General features: G+C 43.2%; 2 protein-coding genes across 2 annotated transcripts in view; one reads left to right on the top strand and one right to left on the bottom strand.

The window, feature by feature from the left end:
- LOC125487279 overlaps positions 1-15,733 on the top strand; it is a 59,394-nt gene extending 43,661 nt beyond the window's left edge. Inside the window, exon 3 of the mRNA XM_048618147.1 lies at positions 15,306-15,733. Within this exon, the coding sequence (XP_048474104.1) occupies positions 15,306-15,584 (279 nt within the window). The 3' untranslated portion in view covers positions 15,585-15,733. The remainder of the gene's footprint in view (positions 1-15,305) is intronic.
- A 101-nt stretch (positions 15,734-15,834) lies between these two features.
- Positions 15,835-23,443, bottom strand: part of sae1 (SUMO1 activating enzyme subunit 1) — a 96,918-nt gene continuing 89,309 nt past the window's right edge. Inside the window, exons 7-9 of the mRNA XM_020513366.2 lie at positions 19,469-19,613; positions 18,187-18,256; positions 15,835-16,195 (exon numbers count right to left, since the gene is read on the bottom strand). Coding sequence (XP_020368955.2) covers positions 16,103-16,195; positions 18,187-18,256; positions 19,469-19,613 — 308 coding nt within the window. The 3' untranslated portion in view covers positions 15,835-16,102. The remainder of the gene's footprint in view (positions 16,196-18,186; positions 18,257-19,468; positions 19,614-23,443) is intronic.

Below are 23,443 nucleotides of genomic sequence, written 5' to 3'. Positions count from 1 at the left end.
CCCACCTATCCCCTCCTCCCACCTCAAGCCCACCCCCATCTCCTACCCACTAACCTCATCCCGCCCCCTTGACCTGTCCATCCTCCCTGGACTGACCTATCTCCTCCCTAACTCCCCACTTACGCTCACCTTTACTGGCTCCATCCCCGCCTCTTCGACCTGTTTGTTTCCTCTCCACCTATCCTCTCCTCTATCCCTCTTCTATCCGCCTCCCACTCTCTCCCTATTTATTTCAGAACCCCCTTCCCCTCCCCCTTTTCTGATGAAGGATCTAGGCCCGAAACGTCAGCCTCTCTGCTCCTATGATGCTGCTTGGCCTGCTGTGTTCATCCAGCCCTGCACCTTGTTGTCTCACATTGCTGTGGGTCTGGAGTCACATGTAGGTCAGACCAGGTAAAGATGGCAGATTTCCTTCCTTAAAGGTTCATTAATGAATGAACCAGATGGGTTTTTTTTCCCCCCACTGACTATGGATTCTTCATTCCAGATATTTACTGAATTCAAATTCCACCTTCTGCTGTGGCAGAGATTTGAACCCAGGTCCCCCAGAACGTTACCTGGGTCTTTGGATTAACAGCCCAGCGATAATACCACTAGGTCATTGCCTTCTCTGGGAGTTTGCCCCGCTGTACATCAGAAAGCTGTTCTTTGGCTGTAAATCACCTTGAGATGACCACAGCTTGTCAGGAGCAAGAAAAAAATTCAAGCCCTTCTATCCTTGAAATGGAAATGGCAGTGTTAACAGTAGCTGGGGGTGGGAATGGGGTTTGGGGTGGGGGGCATACAGGGGTATGAGAGGGCTGAGATCATGCTTTCATGCAGGACCAGCAAAAATGAAAATAGTTTCTGCTGTGGTCTCTGCTAAAGCTAAAGTTTGAGAGGGAAGGCACTTTAATCCAAAGGTACAAGTAGGAAATAGCATTGCATGGCAATTGTCCATTATTTTGTCTGTTTAATCTTGCACTCATAACTGCTCACATGGTATTAAAACTGAGCCAAAAACCTCTATTTAGCATGGCTGGAAATCAATAACTGGGCATGACAACAAATATGTTTGCCAAGAACCCTCAGGACTGGATCAGGATGTCGAAAGGTTTTGTACAGAGATCCTTTTGTAATAGTCTTTCACCGTATATATCATTGTGATCTAAAGGGATTGATTCAGGGCCAAGAAATTGTTCTTGTGAGCTTAGGCTGCCTTAAGGTGGCCTCCTTCCTCACCATCTCTTAACAGGGTACAGCAGTATTGGGGCCAATTGGCCCATCATGCCTGTTCTAGCCCTTTCCAACAGCTATCTGATAAGCAGCTGGCCCAATTCACCACTTTTCTTCCACGGCTCCATTCAGCTTTTCTTTTAAGTCCTTTTTAAAGGTTACCATTAAACCTGTTTCAGCTGCCCTTTCACTCACTGAGCACACCATTTTTTTCCTTAATTCATTCAGAGGACAAGGAGCATCAATGGCTAAGGCCAACGTTTATTGCTCATGCCTAACTGGCCAGACTCAACCACATTGCTGTGGGTCTGGAGTCACATGTAGGCCAGACCAGGTAAGGATGGCAGTTTCCTTCCCTAAATGGCATTAGTGAACCAGATGGGTTCCAACCCCTGACGAAGGTTTCAAGGTCATCACTGGACTTTGAATTCCACATTTTTTTTTTATTGAATTCAAATTTCATCATCTGGTGAGACCAGGTTTGAACCCAGGTCCCCAGAACATTAGCTGGGTCTCTGGAGTGATAGTCCAGCGATAATACCACTAGGTCACCACCCCCCCTACCCTGGCATCACTGCTCCTGATTCTTTCACCACTTGGTAAAGCACAGTTATTAAAATAACTCTTCTGCCAGGCAGAAGATTCCTCCTCATCCACCCTCCCAAGAACCCTCATAATTTTGATTACGTTTATTCAGTATTTCCTCAGCTTACTTTGACATTAGTGGGACTTCAAAACACATTACATGCAGAGGTAGTAAGAATTGTTGATATTGGAGTCAGAGATAACACAGTGTGGAGCTGGAGGAACACAGCAGGCCAGGCAGCATCAGAGGAGCCGGATAGTTGACGTTTCGGGTCAGGACCCTTCTTCAGAAGCCTGACCTGAAACGTCAGCTTTCCTGCTCCTCTGATGCTGCCTGACCGGCTGTGTTCCTCCAGCTCCACACTGTGTTACATTACATGCAGATTCTGTTTCAATACAGCACTGTTGGAGTGCTGTACTGTCAGACTAAACATTACCAAAGCCTTCTCTGTGGTACAGGTTGCCATAAAAGCACCCATTGTGGCACAGTAGGTAATGTCCCTACCTCCAAGACCAAACAGACACAGGTTCAAATCCTACCAGCTCCAGAGGTGTATCATAACATCTCTGAACAGGCCATTAGAAAACATCTATAAAAGTACTTGTGAAAACATTGTCAGAGATCTGTAGCCTTTTGGTCAATATTTGCTCCTCAATCAACACCATTATAACAGAGAATCTAGTTATTAATTTAATGAACTTATTGAACTCAAAATGGTGACAGTATTTCAAAAATACTTCCTTGGCTAGGAGGGACTTTGGGCTGTTGTAAGGATGTGAAAAATCACATGAAGCTCATAGCCCCTTTCTTAACAAAGGGCTTTGTGTTAACATTTCCCCAGACAAAGGGGGAGGTTAGAAAATATTCATGATATGAGTCTCCTCATTTTGTGTTGCACAACAAGTGGTTAGTGCTGAGGTAGGGTTGCCCAATCTGAAACGTTAACTCTGAGTTCTGTCCAAAGATTCTGCCACACCTGCTGAACTTTTCCAGCAATATCTGTTTAGGTTCTAATTCTTGTCTGCCCATTGGTTAGGCTTTATTCCCCTGTAAGTCAAAGCTCAGTGGATTGGAAAGTTGTAGGTTCAAGTCCTACTGTGGGTCTCAAGTACAAAATTCAAGACTGACTGAGACTCCTTGTCCTGCACTGACTGAGTCCTGCACTGTTGGAGCTGCTGTTTTTCAGATAAACTGAAGCGGATGTTAAAGATCTATCACAAACAGCGTGGGGACTTTGACTCAGTGTCTTGGCCAGTATTTATCCCTCAGCCAACATCATTAAAACAGAGACCGTCGTCATCATATTGCCTTTTGTGGGAGCTTGCTGTGTACAGATTTGTTGCTGTTTGTGCCACAGTGCGTAAAGTATTTTTTGAAGTGTGGTCACTGTTTTAAATTAGGAAAAGTGACAACCAATTTGGATACAGGAAACTCCCACAAACAGCAACGTGATCATGACTAATTGTAATGAAAGGTCATCAAACTGAAAGGTCGACTCTGTTGTTTCTGGTTCTGTAGAAGCTGACAGACTTGCTGGGTATTTCCAGTATTTTCTGTTTTTATTTCAGATATGTGGCATCAATAGCGTGTTGCATTTGTAAGTGGATAAGGGGACTGTTTTCTGGGTCCCACCAAGACTGCAGCCCAACACTTTTTTTTAAAGATAGTGGGAACTACCGATGCTGGAGAATCTGAGATAACAAGGTGTTGAGCTGGATGAACACAGCAGGCCAAGCAGCATCAGAGGAGCAGGAAGGCTGACGTTTCGGGCCTAGACCCTTCATCAGAAAATGAGAAGAAGGGTCCAGGCCCGAAACGTCAGCCTTCCTGCTCCTCTGATGCTGCTTGGCCTGCTGTGTTCATCCAGCTCTACACCTTGTTATCTCATGCTTCTTTTTTAAAAGCAGGATTGCAGATAGAAAGTGACAAGCAGGTGAATGAGGAGTTTCAGTTTCACACAGAGGGCAATGGTGGCGATGAAGCTACACAGACACTTCTGAAACCCTCATTCCCACATTACAAGATACTCTGACTAGTGGAGATGTGTTATGGCAGGAAAGGGTTAATGTGCTGCTGTGAACACACACAGCTCCGCTGATGCTCAGTAAACAGACTGAATCAAGGCAGGTTTCAGGGAAGGTACCACCTTATCTTTTGTATTTCTGAAAATTGTTTGTGCTGCTGATGGACTGCATACCAGCTGATGAGCTGATATGGCACAGTGCCATTTGTGCCGAGCCAGTCTCACGCCAACAGCTATCAGCTGAGGCTCTGGAGACATAAAACGGTATGGTTTGCGAGGGGGGGGGGGGGGGGGGGGGTGGTGGTTGCAACAGAAACACAAAGCCAACTGGAAAAAACACATTCTTACGAGGAAGTTTGCTGTGAGGTAAAAATAAAACAGGTTCTGCTCCTTCATGAACACAGACAGTGGAATCCTGTGAAAGCATTAAGGGCCCGTATTTAAACAGTGCCTTTCATGGCTTGGGGAACTCTCAACCTGCTCTACAGCTAAGATAGTCAGTGCTGTCATGTTGAAAAACATTAGCCCCATATGCACACAGTCAGGAACAAAATACAATCAGGTAATCCACTTTATTGTTGCTGATTTAGGGTTAAATTGACAGTGTGCAGTAACATCACTATTCCTGATACCGATTGGCTAGGGGAGAACTCTAATAGTGCCAGTGGGAGCCTTTACACCTACCAGGCAGCAGAAAGGGTCTTGGTTTCATGTCAACTCTGAAAGAGGACACCATGGTAGTGCCAGAGGTCTTCAGGCATGGTGGTATCTCGAAGTCAGAAGCTCTGGATTCAAGTTCAGTAATGAGGATAGATTGAAAAATGGGGAGAACATGGACCAGGCCCTTCGGCCCATTATGGACTGATCATGAAGCCATTCTAAATCTCATCTACCTGCGTATGGTCCGTATCTCTCCCTATCCCTGCCTGTTCAAGTCGCCTCTTAAATGTTGCTATTGAATCTGCTTCTATGACCTCCCCTGGTAGCTCCTTCAGCTCTCTGTGTAAAAAAACTCACCTCGCACATCTCCTTTAAACTTTCCCCTCTCACCGTAAATCTATGCTCCCTAGTGTTTGATATTTCAACCCTGGGAAAAAGATCCAGCTTATCCACGGCCCTCATAATTCTATATACTTCTTTCAGGTCACCTCTTAGTCTCTGATACGCTAGTGAAAACAACTCCAAGTTTGTCCAGCCTCTTCTTATAGCGAATACACTCCAATCCAGGCGACATCCTGGTAAACCTCTTTTGCACCTTCTCCAAAGCCTCCACATCTTTCCCATAGTGTGGTGACCAGAACTGCACTCCAACTGTGGCCGAACTAAAGTTCCTTTTCTTCCCCTTCATTTCTGGGAAGTGGGCAGTGCTGGCTGGTCAGTAATTCCAATCCGTCCCTAGTTGCCCCCTTGAGAAGCTGGTGGTGAGCTGCCTTCTTGAACCACTGTAGGTAGATACCCAATGCTTTTAGAGAGGGAGTTCCAGAATTGCATCCAAAACACATCACCTTACACTTGTCTGGATTAAACTCCATCTGCCATTTCTCTGCCCAACTGACCTATATCCCACTATATCCTTTGACAACCTTCCTCACTATCTACTTCTCCACCAATTTGAGCCATCTGCAAAGTTACTAATCAGACCAGCCCTACATTTTCATCCAAATCATTCATATATATTACAAACAACAGAGGTCCCAGCACTGATCCTTATAGAACACCATTGGTCACAGACCTCCAGTTGGAAAAATAACACTCCACAACCAACTTCTGTCTTCTATGACTGAGCCAATTCTGTATCCAACGTAGTAACTCACTGTGGATCCCCTGTGACTTAACCTTCTAGACCAGCCTGCCATTAGGGACCCCATCAAATGCTTTAGTAAAGTCCATGCAGACAATATCCACTGCCCCACCCTCACAACCATCTTTATCACTTCCTTAAAAAACTTAGGCAAATTTGTGAGACAACACCTCCCCCACATAAAGTCATGCTGACTATCCCTAATAAGTCCATTCTTTTCCAAATGGGAGTAAATCCTGTCCCTAAGAATCTTCTCCAATAATTTCCCTACCACTGATGTTAGGCTCATTGCCCTGTAATTTCCTGGATTATCCCTGTTAACTCTTTTTAAAAAAGGAACAACATTGGCTAATTTCCAGTCTTCTGTGACCTCGCTTGCGGCTAAAGAGGATACAAAGATCTCTGCCAAGGCCCTGACCATCTCCTCCCTTGTGTCTCTCAATATCCTGGGATAATTCCCGTCAGGCCCTGGGGACTTATTGAACTTAATGTTTTTTTAAGACACCCAACACTTTGTCCTTCTCAATATTGACATGTCCTAGAATATCAACATACATCTCCGTACACTCACCATGATCCATGTCCTTCTCCTTGGTAAATACTGATGTACTTTGTATGGACCTTACCCTTCTAGCTACCCTCTTGCTCCTCATAAACACGTATTAAAATGCTTTGGAATTCTCCGTATGCCTACTTGCAGGGCCCTTTTCAGCTTTCCTAATTCCTTGTTTAAGTTCTTTCCTGCTTCCTTTATATTACTCATGGGCCTTGCCAGATTCCAGTTTCCCAAACCTTATGCACGCTTCCTTTCTCCTTTTGACTCAACTTTGTCTAAAGAAGGTGGGAGACTGTTCTCTTTGAAGAGAAGGTGGTTGACGGGAGATTTTATAGAGGTTTTCAAAGTCAAGTGTGGACTGGACGGAGTAGATAGGGAGAGCTGTTCCTGCTCGTGAAACGAAAAAGAATGAGACAGCATAGATTTAAAGTGATGTGCAAATGGAGCAAGGGTGAATTGAGGGAAAACCTTTCTCACACAGCACGTAGTTTGAGTATAGAATACAACTGCCTGGAAATGTCCTGGTGGCAGGTTCAATTGAGACATTCAAGAGGGGTACTGGATGCATATTTGAAGAGGAATGGTGAACAGGAATATGGGGAAAAGACTGGATATTTGGGTGACAGAATGGGTGCAGGCATGATAAGCTAACTGGTCTCCTCCTGCACTGTAACAATCCTGTGAAGTTCAGAACCCAGTGGCCACAGGTGAGTTGTAATAGTCTGGCCAAACAGGTTGTCAAACTATAAATCCTCCGGATATGGCAGGACATAACAATGATTACACTCCCTGGTCATCTGGCTTGGGGCACTGGCGTCAGTTCTGGGACAGGAGGGATCTATACCGCTGGGATGGACACCACCTGAACAGGGCCAGGTCCAGTGTTCTGGCGAAAAGGGTAAATAGGGTGGTTAATAGGACTAGTAAGTAGGGGGGAAGGGAGAAGTGAGCATAGAGGGAGAAAAACAATTAATGTAAGGCAAAGCAGCAGGTTAGCAGGTGATGAGGAAGCTTCAACTCCATTGAAAATTAGGAAAAAAGTTAAAGGGAAGGAGAACTCAAGAGCAGTTAGTAATGGAGCTAATAGGACCCAAAAAGAAGGTGCAAAAACTGGCATAAGGGCACTTTATCTGAATGCTCGGAGCATTCAAAACAAGGTGGATGAGTTGATGGTGCAAATAATGGCAAATGGGTCTGATTTAGTGGTCATTACAGAGACATGGTTACAAGATGGTCATGACTGGGAGTTAAATGTCCAGGGGTATCAAACTGTCTGGAAGGACAGACAGGAAGGTAAGGGAGGTGGTGTTGCTCTGATTTTTAAGGATGATATCAGGGCGGTAGTGAGAGATGATATACGTTCTACTGAACAAAACGTTGAATCCATTTGGGTGGAAATTAGGAATAGCAGGGAGAAGAAGTCACTGATAGGTGTGGTCTATAGGCCACCAAATAATGACATCGTGGTGGGGCGGGTAATAAACATAGAAATAGTTAATGCATGTAAAAATGGTACGGCAATTATCATGGGGGATTTTAATCTACATATCGATTGGTCAAACCAGGTCGGTCATGGCAGCCTTGAGGAGGGGTTCATAGAATGTATCTGTGATAATTCCCTTGAACAATATGTAATGGAACCTACGAGGGAGCAAGCTATCCTAGATCTAGTCCTGTGTAATGAGACAGGAATAATTAATGATCTCACAGTTAGGGATTCTCTTGGAAGGAGCGATCACAGTATGGTTGAATTTAAAATACAGATGGAGCGTGAGAAGGTTAAATCCAGTACCAATGTCCTGTGCTTAAACAAAGGATACTATGAAGGAATGAGGAAGGAGTTAGCTAAGGTAGAATGGGAGCAAAAACTTTACGGTGGGTCAATTGAGAAACAGTGGAGGACTTTCAAAACAAGTTTTCACAGTGCTCAGCAGAAGTATATTCCAGTGATAAGGAAGAACTGTAGGAAAAGAGATAGTCAGCCATGGATATCTAAGGAAATAAAGGAAAGTATCAGATTGAAAAAAATCACATACAAAAAAGCAGAGAGTAGTGGGAAACTAGTAGACTGGGAAATCTTTAAAGGCCAACAGAAAGCCACAAAAAAAGTTATAAAGAAAAGTAAGATAGATTATGAGAGTAAACTAGCTCAGAATATAAAAACAGGCAGCAAAAGTTTCTATAAATATGTAAATCGTAAAAGATTGGCAAAGGTAAACATTGATCCTTTAGAGGATGAGAAGGCCAATTTAATAACTGGGAATGAGGAAATAGCCGAGACATTAAACAGTTATTTCGTGTCGGTCTTCACTGTGGAAGACACAAATAACGTGCTGAAAACTAATGGCAAGGTTATAGCAGGTGAGGACCTAGAAACTATCATTATCACTAAGGAGGCAGTGCTGGGCAAGCTAATGGGGCTAAAGGTAGACAAGTCTCCTGGCCCGGATGAAATGCATCCCAGGATACTAAAAGAGGTGATGGGGGAAATAGCAAATGCACTAGTAATTATTTACCAAAATTCACTGGACTCTGGGGTGGTTCCCGCAGATTGGAGAACAGCCAATGTGACACCACTGTTTCAAAAAGGAAGTAGACAAAAAGCAGGTAACTATAGGCCAGTTAGCTTAACTTCGGTAGTGGGGAAAATGCTTGAATCTATCATTAAGGAAGAAATAGCAAGACATCCGGATATAAATTGTCCCATTGGGAATACCCAGCATGGGTTCATGAAGGGTAGGTCATGTTTAGCTAATTTGGTGGAATTCTTTGAGGACATGGAGGATAATGGGGAACCTGTGGATGTGGTGTATCTGGATTTCCAGAAGGCATTTGACAAGGTGCCACACCAAAGGCTGCTACATAAGATAAAGTTGCACGGTATTACAGGTAATGTATTGGCATGGATAGAGGATTGGTTGACCAGTAGAAAGCAAAGAGGAGGGGTAAATGGGTGTTTTTCTGGTTGGCAGTCAGTGGCTAGTGGTGTGCCTCAGGGATCAGTGTTGGGACCTCAATTGTTTACAATTTACATAGATGATTTGGAGTTGGGGACTAAGTGTGGTGTGTCAAAATTTGCAGATGACACTAAGATGAGTGGTTCGAGCAAAGTGTGCAGAAGACACTGAGGGATATAGATAGTCTAAGTGAGTGGGTAAAAGTCTGGCAGATGGAGTACAATGTCAGTAAGTGTGAGGTCATCCATTTTGGTAGGAATAACAGCAAAATGGACTATGTTTTAAATGGTAAAAAATTGCAGCACGCTGCTGTGCAGAGGGACTTGGCTGTCCTTGTGCATGAATCGCTGAAGGTGGGATTGCAGGTGCAGCAGGTAATTAAAAAGGCAAATGGAATTTTGTCTGTCATTGCTAGAGGGATGGAGTTTAAAAACAGGGAGGCTATGCTGCAGCTGTATAGGGTCCTGGTGAGGCCACACCTGGAGTACTGTGTGCAGTTTTGGTCTCCTTACTTGAGAAGAGATATACTAGCACTGGAGGGGGTCCAGAGGAGATTCACTCGGTTGATTCCAGAGTTGAGAGGGTTGGATTATGAGGAGAGACTGAGTAGACTGGGATTATACTCATTGGAACTCAGAAGAATGAGGGGAGATCTTATAGAAACATATAAGATTATGAAGGGAATAGATAAGTTGGAGGCAGGGAGGTTGTTTCCGCTAGCAGGTGAAACTACGACTAGAGGGCATTGCCTCAAAATAAAGGGAAGCAGATGTAGGACTGAGGTCAGGAGGAACTTCTTCACCCAAAGGGTTGTGAATCTGTGGAATTCCCTGCCCAGTGAAGCGGTTGAAGCTACCTCGCTGAATGTTTTTAAGGCAAGGCTAGATACATTTTTGAACAGTAAAGGAATTAAGGGTTATGGTGAGTGGGCAGGTAAGTGGAGCTGAGTCTCAAAAAGATCAGCCATGATCTTATTAAATGGTGGGGCAGGCTCGAACAGCCGGATGGCCTACTCCTGCTCCTAGTTCTTATGGTCAGCTAGAGTGTGGTAGCTGCAGTTCAACAACCTCCCCATGTTTAATGACTCTCCACCCAAGTACTTGCCATTAACAAGGACCATCCCTGTCATGAAGGGGTCTAGCTTACACACTCTCCCCTCAGCCCAGATTTGTGGTGTCTGGGTCTTAAACCCCCAACATTCTGGTGAATGCACTATCCACTGAGCGATGAATCAGTGTGAATAACCAGTGGGAAAAGTTAATTTTTTGAAAAAAGTGTCACGATTGTCCTAAGTAGTGCGTCCAGTTCTGGCCACCCTGTTACAGGAAGGATGTTATTAAGCTGGAGAGGGGTCAGAAAATATTTACCAGGATGTTGCTGGGAATGGAGGGTTTGAGTTATAAGAATAGGCTGCGACTTTATTCACTGGAGTGTAGAAGGCTGAGGGGTGATCTTATAGAGGTTTGTAAAATCATGAGGGGCATAGATAAGGTGAATGGTAAATGATTTTTCCCTAGGGTGGGGGATTTCAAAACTAGGGGAGCATTTTTTGTTTTAAGGTGAGAGTAGAAATATTTAACAAAGACACGAGGGACAATTTTTTTTAAACAGAGAGTGGTTCGTGTGAGGAATGAACTTCCAGAGGAAGTGAATCATTTATTCAATATAGAATACAGTGCATAGGCACCGTTCACATTAACTTAAAATAATTTTTTTTAAAAATGAAGAAAGATAACTTAGGGAGTCCAACTTTTCCTTTTCTGCTGCTACAGTCCCGCTCCGGCCTTCACCAGCCCACTCCGCACAGAAGCCACGTTTAGTTTTCATTATTAGTTTTAGTGACTTACTTTTTGCTTAAAACTACCTGATAAAGAGAGCTCTTTGGCAGAAAATACGAAGGGGAGAAAAGGAGACAACGAGAACAAGCATTGCCATAGGAACATGGATACCGTCGACTCCGCCAACGCCATCCTGCCCTTGATGGAAGTGGTGGATGTGGATATGTTTAAAAGACATTTGGACAGGTACATGAATAGGAAAGGTTTGGAGGGATATGGGCCAAACACAGGCAGGTGGGACTAGTTTAGTTTGAAATTATGGTCGACATGGACTGGTTGGACTGAAGGGTCTGTTTCCGTGCTGTAAGTCTCTAATAAATACAGCAAAGCAAGTTTGATTAGCTTTGAATTTCCCTACTCTCAGCAATTCTATTTGTCAGCAGGTTGGAAACATGTGATTGCCAGTCCTTGTTCATGACCAAAGTGGCTCATTAAATCCCTAAAAGGTGCTCAGAGGGAAGCAGAAACTGAGATTACCACATAAGAGTATCTCTCAACCTCTTCAATTACATTTGAGTAAACATTGCTCACACGTAAGAGGTGTGTAACATAATACACAGGGCATCAATTATAAACCTTGTGAACAGAGGAAAATATGATGAGGTTTACATAAAATTGTAACTGAAATCAAACTCAACTGAAGGAGGAACTTCTCTGTGAAGAGAACCATGTGATGGTTAACAATTGATTATCACGCAGGGAAACCCTTCTCAAATTGATCTGACGGTGTAATTCAGCCACGCTGATGTAACATTATCTCCACCATAGTTTCAACACACGCATAATTAGAAAGTACATTATGACTTTTAATTGCTTATTGAGTCAAAGGTAAAGAGAACACAGTTAGCCTACAACAAACTACTTCAAGATAAAAGGAATACAATGCTGAAAATGTCACAAAATTGAAGTGTTGACTTATCAAAGCCCTCTGTGATGTATAAACTGATGCACTAACCCAGGTGCAATTAAAGGGTTAACATCTCTATTGAAAGAGCAGTGACTATGAATTGTTTGCACACTGACATTCTGTACAGTCACTTGCAAGCACTTCAATGTTGAAATCAAGAAATACAACATCACTGCAGTTGTACAGTACAGGGAAAAGAACTTGTTTGACATCAAAACATTCAACTCATTCGTAAAAGAAGCAATTATATGATACAAGGAGTCTTTTTCACGGGGCCAGTGGTTAAGGTCAGGAATACACTGCCTGAGAGTCAGGTGCAGGCAGGTTCAATGGAGGGATTCCGAAGGGAATTAGACAGTTATCGGAAGAGAAGGAACATGTAATATTTGAGGGAGAATTGCACAAAGCTTACTAATAATGTCACTGAGGTTAGCAATCGGGAACCCCAGGTTAATGTTCGGGGGACCTGGATTTGGGATTCGAATCCCACCAGGGCAGATAGTGAAATTTGGGGAAAAAAAGCTAGTTTAATGGTGACCATGCAATCGCTGAGGTCATAAAATCCCATCTGGGTCACTAATGCTCTTTAGGGGAAGGAAATCTGCTGTCGTTACCTGGTCTGACCTAGATCCACGGTAATGTCTTTGATTTTGAACTGCCCTCTGGGCAACAAATGCCAGCCATGAACAAATTAAAATATGGAGTGCTCATTTGGAGAGGCAGTGCAGACATGATGGACAGAATGGCTACAACAATTCTGTCAAATTTTTTGTTTATTCATTCATAGGATGAGTGTGTCATTGGCTCGGCCAGCATTTGTTGATCGTCCCAGAGGATAGTTAAGAGTCAGCCACATTACTGTGGGTCTGGAGTTACATGTAGACCAGACCAGGTAAGGATGGTAGTTTCCTTCCCTGAAGGATATTAGTGACCCAGTGGGTTTTTCCAACAACTGACAATGGATTCATGGACTTGAAACATTAGCATCTTAATTCCAGATTTTTATTGAATTCAAATTCCACCGTCTACTGTGGGAGGTTTCGAACATTACCTGGGTCTCTAGGTTAACATTCAAGCAATAAGACCACCAGGCCATCATGTTCCCTATATGGATGCACATTTTATCTCACTTCCTGGTGTAACACAGAGTGAATGAGTGAAATGGCAAAGATTTCTTTAAGTAGTTCTTGTTAATTATTAGAAACATTTACATTGATTTTATCTTTAGCTTCCTACAGAACATTGAATTGTTTAACAGTTAAAAAAAAACTTTCTTTGTTTCTTCTGATTAAATCCTTGACAGTCTCTATCCTCTTTAGGATTTTCCAAAGATAACTGGTTTGCTTGCTGGTACACTTTAAGCATCTGGTTTCCCAAAATTAACTAACAGTTTCCTGGAAAGTTCAGTGCCCGGAAGCTGTCCCTTTTGTTTTAACCTATTTTTCTAACCAACCTGTTCAGAGATGTTACTGCATACCTCTGGAGCAGCTGGGACATACAGCCCTGGGTAGGGAAACTCTGCACCACATGAGCCCCTGGAAGCCGTCCTTCGATCAGCTTTCAGGGCACAGTAGGTTGCATCCCTGCTTCTCAACCAGAAGCTCCACGTTCAAGTCCCACTGCAGGACCTGATGGTCAAGGAAGATACATTCATTGTCAGCCGAAACAGGTTGATGACCAACCTACAAATCATTCTAGCAAGGCAATGGGAGGCACTAACAGTGGGAGAGTTTCACGGTCAGCAATGCTTGACGTAGAGTGGTGCCCCTCAAGCTACAGTCTTTGCCTTCGGACTAATGATCTGCTCCAGGCAAAACAACCCAAGAAAACCAAACATAAACTTGTGCTTTGTCTGCTTCACAGTGGTTTATTTTCAACCATTACTATGTCCCTTCCACCTTTGATTGCATTGAAATATCATGCCCTCAACAGGTTTGAGCTCTCAAAAAAATTCCAATATTTTATTGGAAACTCAGCCTGCCTATTAACATTAAAAAGAGCATCGGATAGTGGACTACAATATAGAGATAACTCCCTGTTGAAGGTGTTGGTTCTAACTGGAGTACCAAGGACAGATTTGGGCAACTCATTAAGTGAGTTCAACTAACAAGTTCCAGCAGATTACTCAATCAGAAATGCTCAGTTTTGTTTTCAAGTTCCTCCATGGCTTTTTCACTCCTTATCTCAGTAGCCTGCTCTAATCTTACAAGATCTTTTCACTGCTGCAAATTCTGGCTTCTGGCACATCCAGGATTTTGATTGTTCTACCATTGGCAGCCATGACTGGGATCTAAGTTCTGCAATTCTGTGTCTATACCCCTCTGCCTTTCTAAATACCCTCCTCAAAAACCCTACCCTCAACTGGGAACTATATCACTGTTCTTTCACAGTCACCGGGTCAAAATGCTGGGATTTGCTCTCCATGAGTGCTCTGGGTGCATCTACACCACAATAAGGAAGCAGCAGTTCCTAAACCATCACCTCCCCAAAGGGCAATTTACATTTGCCTCATCAGCCCCATGCACACACACCCTACAAAAGCAATTGGTCACCTAACCTAGTAGCCCATTATGTAGCGGTGTATCAACATTTTACTTCTCCTGAATCCCTACAGTGTGGAAGCGGGTCATTTGACCCATCAGGTCCACAGACCCACCCAACAGCATCACCCAGATTCACCCCACCTATCCTATTCCTATAACCCTGCTTTTCCTGTGACTAATCCAATTAGCCTGCACATCCCTGGACACTATGGGGCAATTTAGCATGGCCAATCCACCCTAACCTGCACATCTTTGGACTGCTGGGGGGGAAGGAAGGAAACCCACACAGACATGGGGAGAATGTGCAAACTCCACACAGACAGTTACCCAAGGCTGGAATTGAACCCGGTCCCTGGTGCTGTGAGGCAGCAGTGCTAATCACTGAGCCCCTGTGCCCCCCATCTTACTTATGTTCCACTGATGCTTTGCTATGTTAAATGTGCTATGTAAATTCCAAGTTGTTGTTGCTCAGCAGAGTCCTGCATAGTAACGTCAGCTAGTGTGGGAATTGAACCTGGCATCACTCTGCAAGACAAACCAGCCATCCAGTCAACTGAGCTAACCAATACCTGAGCATGTCTTTATCAACAGCCCAGCCGGTTACCATGAGCGTGCAGCACAGGTAACAGGTACCAGCCATAGGATGGGGTGTGGTCTGTTCAGGTAGATGTAAAGGGAAACAGGAGTTAATAATCTGAAACAGGCAAGTGCAAAGGCTCAAAAGGATCTTCAGAGGTTTCATGTTCAGCAACATGGATCAGTTCACGGACGAGATAGCTAGGCATTTCAGGAATAACTGAGAGTTGTGGATCCTTGTGCAAAGGTTTAAATGAATATTGATCTTCACGTTTTCAGCATCTCACTTCGATATATTTACAGCTGATGTTCTGCCAGTGGGAGCCAGAAACCGGAGAGATGAGAGATCAGTGTGGAATGGACAGAACGCAGGAACTAAGGACAGGGGAAGACTGGACAAGAAGGTTCTCGAGGTTTTTGACCGTTTACTTCCCCTTCAGTGCTGCTATTATAAGAACGGACCAGCTCTGCAATTATAATGGCATTATGATTATCAGAAATAGTAATGTTCGTAACAAAACCAGGAATTGCTGGAAAAGCTCAGCAGGTCAGGCAGCATCTGTAAAGAGAAATCCAAGTTAACATTTCGGGTCTGGTAATAATAGTGTTTGTCACACTGAGTGGATCGAATGCTTGCTTTTGAATTAGACCTGCCTATAAAAACCTCAGTGATGTGAGCGAGTATATGCGCATGTGTACGAATTGTGTGGCAGAAACAGCCACGCCCAGCTGTGAATTGTATGGACATGCCAGCTGCACACATCTGGGCAGGATCAACTGCTAATAACCAGATGCACAAGATAACATCAACATTACTCAAAGTGAAACGGAGTATTGACAGTAGCTTTAACTGCATTTATTTGGATGTGGAGATACCCAACAGTGACTTCTTCATTCACTGCCCATTTAGCTTGTCAATTTCAATTTTCCAGTTTCATATAAAATAATCTCGAATTATCTAAGTAACTTTGTCTGGACACTTTTCTTAAAAAAAAAGTACTGGTGTTCAATGGTGGTTTTTTTGCCAAAGGCTGCAGAAATGGCTGGGTAGGTGCACGTTGAAGACTCAATAACCATTGCTGATCTTCTGAAGACTTTTCTCATTTAGGTCCAATGCAGTCGACAATTCCATTACTATTCAATCCATCAAAGAAGAAAAAGTTATTGTGCGGAAGATCCCGTTGAGACAAGGCCTGCGAAGAACATACAGAAAGTCATTCCTCACACAACATGAGCATTAGCCAGTCCATGCTTAAAGTTATTTATAAAACTGCAGCAGATAGCAACAGCAAGCCCTATACTTTCTGCCAGCACCTTCTTCTGATGGTGCTAATTCTTGTTGCTTGGTGGGCCCACAGACTCTTTCCATTACATCACACACACTTCCACTCTTCACCTTTCAGTTTACAGTGAGAGAACGGTCAGTTTATTTGACTATGTAGAGGTTCACAGTCAAGCCTGCTCCAGTCCTCATCCTGGTCCAGCTTTTCAGGCTGGATCACCAGGTGTGATATGAAACCCTTCCTGATTTTTAGACCCTTTTTTTTTCCAGGGCAGTGAGACCAATTGCAGCAGATATAAAATACCAGCTGGAGGACTGTGTCCAATTCTAGGCACCACACTTAAGGAAGGACATTGAGGTTAGAGAGAGAGAGAGAGACGGAGACAGAGAATTCAGAACAAACTTAACAGAATGCCCCAGGGATGAGGGATACTTGGATTGATAGGGACAGTTTTCCTTTGTTTGTTTTACAGCAGAAAAGGCCAAGAAGGCACAAAGGATTTGGATCAAGTAAAGGAAGAGAAATTGTTTCCAATGGGGGAGGTGCTGGTAACAGGACTGACATACAGAAAGACGTTTTCATGCATTGACTGGTTAGGTTTTGGAATGCATTGCCTGATAGGATAGTGTATACAGCCTCAACTGCAGCTTCAAAAGGGAATTGGATGAATACTTGAAGGAAATAAAAGTTGTAGGAAAACGGAAAAAGCAGGACCAACGGGATGCTCTTCAAAAAGATTGGGACGTATTCAATAGGCTGAATGGCTGAATCCCCACTGCTTTGTGCTATTCTAAGATCCCACTAAATCAGTTGGCAACAACAGGATAAAGCCTTCTGATGGAATATTGCCAAAACTAGTTTGTTAAATGAGATTTGGTCGTGCAAGTGACAGTGCTCAAGGTGATAATTACACACAGGGTCCTGATGGGAAAAATAGTTTGTTGAATTACTTCTTCACAGAGTTACTGGGCAGCATCAAAATGGCTTCATCTTCACTATACAGACATTTAACTACCCTAATAAAGCAACTCTGCACACCTTACATCAACACAAGCTGTACAGCATGGTTTAGGTAGGAAGTCAATGTTGAAATCAGAAGACGAATAAGGAACAACCTGAAGGAGGCATTCATAACAGCAGCAACTAGGAATAAAACTAAAAATCTTCACTTTAATCTAAATGTCTGCAAGAAGGTGATGCACAAGTCATAAGAGCATAAAAATAACAGGAAGCAGGAGTATGCCTGTTCTGTTCTTCAATAAGACCAAGTCTGATTAGTTTTGGCCTTAACTCCATTTTCCTGTCTGTGCCTCAAACCCTTTGACTCTCAAGCCTCCACTGCTCAAGGTCAGTGAACCTCAGAGAGGAGAAAGTCCTCCATATCACCATTTTAAAAGGGGAGAGCCCTTATTTCGAAACTGTGCTACCTAATTCTAGATTCCTATATGAGGAGAAACATTGTCTGAAAACCTACCTCATCAAACCCCTACCCTGGTCCAGTGAATTGTTTTGAAGTCAGTCAATTCTATCAGAAAGATCAAGCTGAGGTCTGTTCAAAGTTCTGCGATCTAAGTTGAGTGTTGCACTTTCTTCATTTTATCACGATACAAAAAATAAGGTTGTGCGAATTGAACTAAGATACTCCGACCATACCAGTTGCTTTCCAGGTTTCCAATTTAACGTGGAAACGTAAACTTGCTTTTTGGACGACACATCGTTTAGAGTTAAGCAGTTTTAAGCGACTGAAAAAGTATGTTATGCCACAGATTTAACACGGGGACTGACAGGAACCGTTCCTGTGAACCACACTCAGACAAACCAGGCAGCTCCATCACCTGAGGGGATCTGTGCATGTGCTGATCATGTTCAGTATTCACGGATACTTTCGGTAACGATCTTACCTTCACAATTTCCTGACTGAGCACTCCACCCACAACAGCACACACTGGTGCTAACTCTGAAAAACACGAGCTGAGGGAAGGAAGAGATAAGAGTTTGTAATCGTTATAGATTAGATCTTTGGCTGATGACATGGAATTCACCTTGAAATTAACTGATTTCATTTTTTTGTGTCCATTTTCTTTGCTCACGCTCTCCCCAGAATGTGTGGGATCTGGATCCAAAAGCAACTTGACTAGTAATCATTATTCACGCAGGGACCTGGTCACAGATTTGGGTGGCTCTTCCCGAGAGGGATTGGACGTGGGATGAAAACCACAGCAGAGCCTGGATTTCCTATACGCAGAGGCCACATGTACAGGAGTGAGGATGGTAAAGCAAATGGCAGTACAAACATTACATGGTCTTCCCGCTCTCCGTCCTGGGCCTGGGGATTATTGTAACAATATCTGGTGCTACACTAAAATTCCATTCCTAATTTCAGTAGAACTAAAACAATTAAAAAAAAACTAAGGTACGGTCAAGAGACTGAAAATCTTGTACAGTTTGAATATTTTATAAAATGATTTGGATTATTCAATAAAAATTAGGGGAAACAGACACCCTTAACCACGAACAATATTAAACAGACACCTGCCCTTCATGGTAGAAATGGTTTCCTCCTTGGTTTTATCTTACCATCTGTCAAAACCCTCAGCAGACTTGATATTTAAGTAATCCTTTCCGTTAATCTCTTATTCTCCAGCACAGAAAGCCATTTGTTTATGCCAGTCTGTACATTGCTATTTTGACAGGCTTGTTGGGGGAACGAGGGAATACAAGGGGTTTGTGGGTGCTTGAGGACAGGACCAAGCCTGATCTCTGCCTCCTTCATGGTTATAGAGCTTGGATATTGTGGTGAAGGGCTGTGGAAGCAGATTGAATTTTAAGAAAGGAACCGGACAAATATTCGAAGATGAAAATTTTCCAAGGGAGAGGACAAGAGGTGACTGGATTCACTAGTCAACTCCTTCAGAGGGTTAGGCACTGACATGATGGGCCGAAAGCCCTCCTGCTGCCATCACAAACTGTGACGGACTCAACTTCAACAGCATGAGAACTTTTTCATGAGGTACCAGAGAGCAGTTTGGAACTGCCCTGTAAAAAGAGTTAGCAACTTTGGAAGAGTAAGGGAAATCCTGAGAAACAGGTACAAACAGGACATTGGTTTTTATTTGGGACAAAATTGGGTATGTGTGCGCGTTCGTATACTTTACTAGTATGAGTGAAGGGATAAGTCTTTACCTGACAAACTCATCTGTAAGCAGGTCACTCTTCACCCCCAAAGAATCCAACACCTTGCTCCTCAGCTGCAGCAGTAGTTCTGAATCTTCTTCGTAGTATTCCGGCAACGGATCTCGAGCCTTAGCACTTCGGAATTTCAACAGAACTGCCCGAACAAAATAACAGAAACACAAAAGGCAAAAAAAATCGTGATTCATCACCTCTTAGAAAGGGTAGCTCAAGGTGCATCATCACTGGTACATTTAAGGCACGCAAGAACAATTATGGGGTGTGCAGATGTGAAGAATTTAATTTATGCCGAGTGTTACAAATGATCTGGAATCACTGCCTGAAAAAGGCTCTTGGAATCACCATTCTGATTTGCCTACCACCTCGCACACTAGGCAATGTTCACTCACCATCACAATGCAACCAGGGTTGCAAATGGAGAACCAACAGGTTGTAACCAAACAAAACACAATATTAAATAAAATCTCATTTCAGATTAGTGGAGGTTATCTATTGTGGAAAAAAAAAATCAGTCACTGATGTGGCAATTAGAATCCTATTTCCTAATGACAGTTCCAGAAATAAAATCCACAGAATTGCAGAAATGATACAGCATATATGGAAGCCGTTCAAACCATTTTGTTTGTGCTGGCTCTCTGAATAACCAGTGCCACTCCCCCACCTTCTCCCCATTACCAGATACACTCTTCCTTTCCAGGTAATAAACAAATTCCCTTTCGAATACCTTGACAGAACATGCCTCTACCACACAGTCAGGCAGCACATTTCAGATCACAGGTCTGAAAAATGGTTAGTTTTATTTTAAGATGAGAGGAAAGCAACAACAATCCTGGAATAAAGTGTGTGTCGCTATCCTGAACCCAAAAGATCTCAACACAGGTCCCACTGGCAAAAGGGCTCTCATTCTCAGTTTTGTTATGAAACGCAGACTCCCATGGCTGGCTGGTTAACAAACTCTCACTGTGCAAAGCCAATTATATCTGCAGCTTGTGATCCATAACAGTCTTTGTAACGCTCACAGGACAGTTACTTCCTCTTCAGATCTTTGTTTGACTGTTAAATGTTAAAAATAATCTCCAACACTCCAAGTACACGATACATATGTAGGAGGTGGTTGCACTGTTGCTGACACTTGGACAGCCATTTGATAAGGGTGCGTAAACAATATGAAAAAGTGACAGTCTCTCCCTGGCAGAGTTCCAACAGCTAGTTATCTAGACACTCCATCTTCTCCATTCTGTGGGAGTTGAGTCACCCGAGGAAATTGAGCGTGAGTTCACTTCAGGCACAAAAAGACTGGCACCGCATTTGTCTGACTGTTGAAGTGCAATTTTAGAAAGGTAAACATAAGTATACACAGTACAGACATAATGACAGTGCAGTGCTTCCTTGACCAATTATACTGCAAGATCCAATTATAGACTTTGCAAACCCAACATTAATTAACTTCCAATGTCTTCAATAAGATTAAAAAAAAGACTAATTAAGGTCTTGCAGGATGGTGGCATTGGTGTGTGGAATCACTTGTGTAAATGTACAACTGGGTTAAATACCAACTCTCTTCGATCTGCAGATCCACATTCCCTGACTAATTTGTGCTGAATTTGGTCATTTCAGTTGTGGTTAAAGAAAAACATGCACTTTACAGAGAATAATTGCTACCTGGTGTCCTTGCTGGGAAAGATTTACCTGCACTTGTTAAGGGATACAAGACTCTAGTGAGATACCTGTACAATGATCCAGTAGGAACAAGGATTGTTCATCATAGCTCAAGATGGATGTCACTCACTTCTGGGTGTTTGGGGATTGAGAACTGCTCCAGGGACTTTGAGCTCCAAATCTTGGCTAACCGGCTGTGAGCATGCTGTGCTATCTTTCAGCTGTGATGTTAAACAGAGGCACTGCCTGTCCTCCCAGGTGGGTGGAAAGCCACCCCCACATCATCTTTCTGGAAAAACAGCAGGAAGGCTATCCCAGAAGTCATAGCCTATAACTGTTACTCAACCACAAACCACATAAATAGCCTAACTGGTCATGGTAATCCTGCTGCCTGCGGCAGCTTGAGTGTGTCAATTAGCTGTCTCTTTTTAAAACATGCTTACTCATGGGACGTGGATGTCACTAGCTAGTTAATGAGGAAGTGATGGCATAGTGGTTTTGTTAGTGGACTAGTTATCCCAGGGATTCGGGTAATCCTTTGGGACCTGGATTTGATACACATTAACAGATGGTGGAATTTAAACAAGGAATAGCTAGAGTGAAAAGTCTAACCATGACATTGTGAATTATTGTAAAATCCCATCCAGTTCACAAATGTCCTTTAGGGAAGGAAATCTACCATCCTTACCCGGTCTGACCTACACATGACTCCAGACCCACAGCAGGGTGGTCAACTCTTTATTGACCTCTGAAATAGTTTAGCAAGCTACCCCATTGTAAGAAACTGCTACAAAGTCTCACAAGAAGAATTACACCACCTCCTCTGCAGAGCTGCTACATCCAGTTGTGAATGGTTGTGGTCAATTAAACAACTCACTGCAGTTCCTCAAATATCCCCATTCTCAGTGATGGGGGAGCCCAGCACAAAGTGCAAAATACAAGGCTGACACATTTGCAATAATATTCAGCAAAAGTGCTGAGTGGATGAGCCACCTCGGCCTCCTCCAGAGGTTCCCAGCATCACAGATGTCAGTCTTCAGCAAATTCAATTCACTCCATGCAGTATCAAGAAATAGCTGGAGGCTCTGGACACTGCAAAAGATTATGGGCCCTGACAATTTTCTGCAACAGTACTGAAGACTTGTGCTCCACAACTTTCCATGCTCTTAATCATGCTCTTCCCTTCCAGTACAACTACAACACCAGCATTCCACTGACAGCGTGGACATTACACAGATATGTCCTATACAGAGAAAGCAGAAAAATCCAACCCAGTCAGTCTACACTCAATCATCAGTTAAGTGATGGAAGGGGTCATCGACAGTGGTATCAAGCAGCACTTGTTTTGCAATAACATGCTTAATTGACAGTATATTTGGGTTCTGCCAGGGCCACTCAGCTCCTGACTTTATTATAGCCCTGGTTCAATAACAGACAAAACAGCTGAATTCTAGAGGTGAAGTGAGAGTGACAGCCCTTGATATCAAGGCTACTTTGACAGTGTGTTATCAAAAAGTCCCAGCAAAACTACAGTCAAAATGAACTGGGGGAAAGACCAAATCATTCCTAGCACAAAGGAAGATAGATAGCTGTGGTTATTGGAGGTCAGTCATCTCAGCTCCAAGACGTCTGTAGGAATTTCTCAAGGGACTGTTCTTGGCCGAACAATTATTAGCTGCTTCATCAATCCCCTCCCTTCCATTGTTAGGTTTGAAACAGGGATGTTCACTGATTATTGTACAATGTTCAGCACTGTTTGCAATTCCTTAGACAATGAAGCAATTCATTTACAAATGCCCAATATCCAGATTCAGATTGACAAGTAGCAAGTAACATTCATGCCACAAATGACTATCTCCAATCAGAAAAAATCTAATCATAAGTCTTTGAGTTTCAATGGATTCACTGTCACTGAATCCCCCACTATCGACCTCCTGAGGTTTACCACTGACCAGAAATTGAACTGGATTCACACTTTCCAAACCAATAACATCTAGAAGGACAAGGGCAGTGAACCACTGGAACGCTACCACTTTAAAATTCCTCTCCAAGTCGCTCATCATCCTGACTTGGAAATATATCACCATTCGTTCAGTGTCCTGGAATTTCCTCCCTAACAGCATTGTGAGTCAACCTACAAGACACTGACTGCAGCTGTTCAACAAAGCAGCTTGCCACCACTTTCAAGGAAAATCAGGCACTGGCAAAAAATGCTGCTCCAGCCAATGATGCCCATAGCCAATGAATGAATTAACAAAAGCTAACATTTAGTTCAAAATCAACTTAAAGCTTCCAGTGTGCCCATTG

This window comes from Rhincodon typus, chromosome 39 (genome assembly GCF_021869965.1).
Source record: "Rhincodon typus isolate 14 chromosome 39, sRhiTyp1.1, whole genome shotgun sequence".
Classification (NCBI taxonomy): Eukaryota; Metazoa; Chordata; class Chondrichthyes; order Orectolobiformes; family Rhincodontidae; genus Rhincodon; species Rhincodon typus.
Note: the sequence above shows the minus strand (reverse complement) of the source record. Positions and strands in the feature narration are given on the sequence as shown.